Genomic DNA, 4,178 nt, shown 5'->3' with positions numbered 1-4,178 from the left:
ATTGGAGCTAGGGTTAAGATTCCTATGGGTAGGGCACTTGGAGCTAGGGTTAGGGTTCCTATGGGTAGGACACTTGCAGGTAGGGTTAGGGTTCCTATGGGTAGGGCACTTGGAGCTAGGGTTAGGGTTCCCATGGGTAGGGCACTTGGAGCTAGGGTTAGGGTTCCTATGGTTAGGGCACTTGGATCTAGGCTGAGAGTTCCTATGGGTAGGGCTTCCCGCAGTAGGGTAGGGTTTCTAAGGGTAGGGCACTTGGAGCTAGGGTTAGGGTTCCTATGGGAGGGCACTTGGAGCTAGAGTTCAGGTTACTATGGGTAGGACTTCTCACCCTAAGGGTTAGGGTTCTTAAGGATAGGGCACTTGAAGCTTGGGTTAGGGTTCCTATAGGTAGCGCTTCCCACCCTTGGGTTAGGGTTCCCAAGGGTAGGCACTTTGAGCTAGGGTTAGGGTTCCTAAGGATTGGGCACTTGGAGCTATGGTTAGGGTTCCTATGGGTAGGGCTTCTCACCCTAAGGTTAGGGTTCCTAAGAGTCGGCACTTTGAATTGGGGTTACGGTTCCTATGGGTAGGGCTTCCCTCCCTAGGATAAGGTTTCCACTGTTCCTGCATAACCTAGTAAACCTTGAAGCCTGTTATCAAGAAATATTGAGCACAGATGTCTCCCGTTATCTTTAATAGAATTTTTGAGTAGTCACAATCCAGAAATGTGGGCCTGAGCCTCTCCTGTCAAGCATCTAAAATTAATGGCTCGTTTAGAAAAACATTTTCTTAAATGTTTCCAGAACAAGGACCATTGTTATATACGCTGATTTAGCCCAGGTCCAGTTGTGTTACAGCTTGAGCTGATCATGAAACACTATCACTGGAATTCAGATGATCAGGTTTTGCAAGGCCTTCCAATTTAACAATAAAGAAAGAAGAATTAAGTAGATATTTTAAAGGGGCAGACTGGCCATATTAGGGCATTGTGAAAGGCTCATTCCTCAATGGGAAAGGTTTCTTCCTCAGCAGTTCAGGACTTTAATGCTGCAGCTTTAAATTGCTCTTGATCCTCGAGTATCTCAAAGGAGAGGGATGAGTTGGGACATGTCTCTTTGTGATGTGGACAGAATGGTGCTTGCAGAAAATAGAACTGAGGAAAAGAGGAAATAGAGACTGAGATGGATTTACAGCATTTGTTCTAGTTTCAAGGATATCAACCCTTACGCTTCAGGGTATCCTCCAGTAATGTAGGTTAGATCTAATTGATGGGGGATAGTGAAAAACTTCCTTTATGGGAAAGTGACCCTATACCCCTCTTCTCCTGGGTTACTTGCAACTCCCAGTAAAACCTCTGGTACTGACCGCTGATAGAGGGGGGATAGGATTGCTCTTTATAAATATATCAGAGGGATAAATATTAGGGAGGGAGAGGAATTATGTAAACTTAGTATCAATGTGGACACAAGAACAAATGGATATAAACTGAATACTAGGAAGTTTAGACTTGAAATTAGACGAAGGTTTCTAACCATTAGAGGAGTGCAGTTCTGGAACAGCCTTCCAAAGGGAGTAGTGGGGGCAAAAGACATATCTGGCTTTAAGACTAAGCTTGATAAGTTTATGGAGGGAGTGGTATGGATGGGAGTGGTATGATGGGATAGCCTAATTTTGGCAATTCATTTGGCAATTGATCTTTGATTATCAGCAGGTAAGTATGCCCAGTGGCCTGTGATGGGATGTTAGATGGGGAGGGATCTGAGTTACTATAGAGAATTCTTTCCTGGGTGCTGGCTGGTGAGTCTTGCCCACTGCTCAGGGTTTAACTGATCACCATATTTGCGGTCGGGAAGGAATTTTCCTCCAGGGCAGATTGGCAGAGGCCCTGGAGGTTTCTCACCTTCCTCTGCAGCATGGGGCATAGGTCACTTGCTGGAGGATTCTCTGCAGCTTGAGGTCTTCAAACTACAATCTGAGGACTTCAATAACTCAGACATAGGCTGAGGGTTTGCTACAGGAGTGGATGGGTGAGATTCTGTGGCCTGCATTGTGCAGGAGGTCAGACTAGATGATCATAATGGTCCCTTCTGACCTTAATGTCTATGAGTCTAGAGAGAGGCCTGATCATCTATAGAAATGTCTCTGTTCTTTTGTTCCAAAGAGTAGTCCGGAGGTATGGTCTGAAATTGAAGAGTAGAGTTGAATTGCCCTTAAATAAAACCTGTGCCCAGATGGTTGTATCACCCGTCACCAGATAAATTTTATGACATGTTCTTGGAAGAGACAGGCTGGTCTGGATAATTTTTTCCTTTTGTGTTATCCAATCAAAAATTTGATTATTGGAAAATATTCATCTTCTGGGGGCTGAAGGACACAAAAATGTTGACAAAATGTGTAGATGAAAATGTCATTTTTAATTTGCAGTTCCTGCAACATCGTGCCACGATTGACCCTGAGGATGTCATATATATGGAGTGTAATGAGCAAGAGCAACCTCAAAAGCCATTAGACTCTTATACTACATAAACTTGTGGAATTAAAGTTGAGAAGAGCTATCTAGTGAACAGCCAAACCTTCAAAGCACTCTAGAAGCAAAGGCAGTCTGTCTCCAAAGATACTCTGCCATTCAACAGGTCGGGACTTGACTTAACCATGCATTAACCAAGCAATTTGCTGGCCAATTTTCTTTTCCTTCTGAAAACCTGGGTGATTCTCCTGCAAAGAGTCACACCTTCGCTTACCATGAACCAATGATTGGTCTTCTTGAAACCAAAGTAAAAATGTACATTCTTTAAGTGACAATATATAAAAATCATTTCATGAAAAGACACTTTGCTCAACCAGGTAATGAAAGGAGGAACTCTGGCCCTGTGCAGAAGGTTTGCATAATCCTATGGATCTCTTCAAGGGCCGGATTCACTCCATGGCTTTCAAAGTTGCAACTTGACATGTGCCTGGTGCTGCCTGCTCCACAGAGATGAATTTTTAAACAAATAGGGAGAAACAAGGAGGACCACAAGACTGATATTATGATGCTGTATAGTTTTTAATGCGAATGAAATTTGCAATACAAAATTGCAGGAAGAAATAATACAGAGCAGAGTGGGCAGGTTCTCCATTACATGTCTGCCATAGCATAATTCAAAGCGAGATGTTTATGATACATATTGTTGGAAAGTATAGAACAAGTCGGGTCTATTCTCCTTTATTTCATGGATATTCGTGTGGGATTAACAGGGCCCACAGTATCCAACTCAATACTTACGGCCGTATCCCCCATAACTGCATAATCCCCCATAACCACCTAATCCCCTGTAACCGTAACCTCCCCCATAACCACACAGTCCCCCATAACCTCCCCCATAACCACACAGTCCCCCATAACCTCCCCCATAACCACACAGTCCCCCATAACCAGAATGGCTCCCATAACCACCTAATCCCCTGTAACCGTAACCTCCCCCATAACCACACAGTCCCCCATAACCAGAATGGCTCCCATAACCACCTAATCCCCTGTAACCATAACCTCCCCCATAACCTCCCCCATAACCACCCAGTCCACCATAACCACTTAATCCACCCAGAAGGCCTCCATAGCCGTTCCACCCCCCCGAACCGAAGGAGCCTCCATAGCCAGATCCGACCACAGGTGCTCCAACAGCTCCCACTTCACTCTGCTGAGGAAAACTGCTGAGAATTGGTCCTGGGAAGGTTACGACAACCGGTGGTGGTTTGATGAAAACTTCAGAATCAGGGCACTGCCTAACGCACGGCTCATTGCAGCTGCCAGACACTGGACTGGGACGGGCCACTCCGCATTCTGGATAGCACAGGCTGGAGCAAGACATCTTTCTGTGATGGAGGTAAACCTGAAACACCCAACGGGAAACAGATTAAAGAGAAGGCACAAGTGTCAGTGGAAGAAAGGCTTCAAAGCTCGGTTACTACTGTAGTGAGATCTACAAGTCCCGAGAGAGAGGAGGAGTGGACTCAGTCCCTATGTTCATAGTTATTATTTCTTCTATTTCCGCTTTCTACGCCTCTTCTCTTCTCCCACTAAACTTCCCTCCCAAACGGCCTATTTGAAGTCTTCTCAATGACTGTGTCTGAAAAGCACTGACTGGAATCAGTGTAGTTATGTCTATTATGGACATTCTGTGTTCAGTTTAGACATTTCTCAATGAGAACATGGCTAG

General features: G+C 44.9%; 1 protein-coding gene across 1 annotated transcript; it reads right to left on the bottom strand.

Annotated features, from left to right (window-relative positions):
- Nucleotides 1-3,090: 3,090 nt before the first annotated feature.
- Nucleotides 3,091-3,830, bottom strand: LOC115639417 (claw keratin-like). Its single transcript, XM_030542127.1, has one exon. It carries the CDS (start codon nucleotides 3,828-3,830, stop codon nucleotides 3,234-3,236), a length of 597 nt encoding a protein of 198 aa, XP_030397987.1. The 3' UTR covers nucleotides 3,091-3,233.
- Nucleotides 3,831-4,178: the final 348 nt, after the last annotated feature.

The sequence above is a fragment of the Gopherus evgoodei genome, chromosome 24 (genome assembly GCF_007399415.2).
Source record: "Gopherus evgoodei ecotype Sinaloan lineage chromosome 24, rGopEvg1_v1.p, whole genome shotgun sequence".
Lineage (NCBI taxonomy): Eukaryota > Metazoa > Chordata > Testudines > Testudinidae > Gopherus > Gopherus evgoodei.
The sequence above is the reverse complement of the archived record's forward strand: the minus strand, read 5'-3'. Positions and strand labels throughout refer to the sequence as shown.

Excerpts from the sequence above, each read along its gene's own strand:
- LOC115639417 (XM_030542127.1), bottom strand. The coding sequence starts at position 3,830 with ATGTCTTGCTCCAGCCTGTGCTATCCAGAATGCGGAGTGGCCCGTCCC.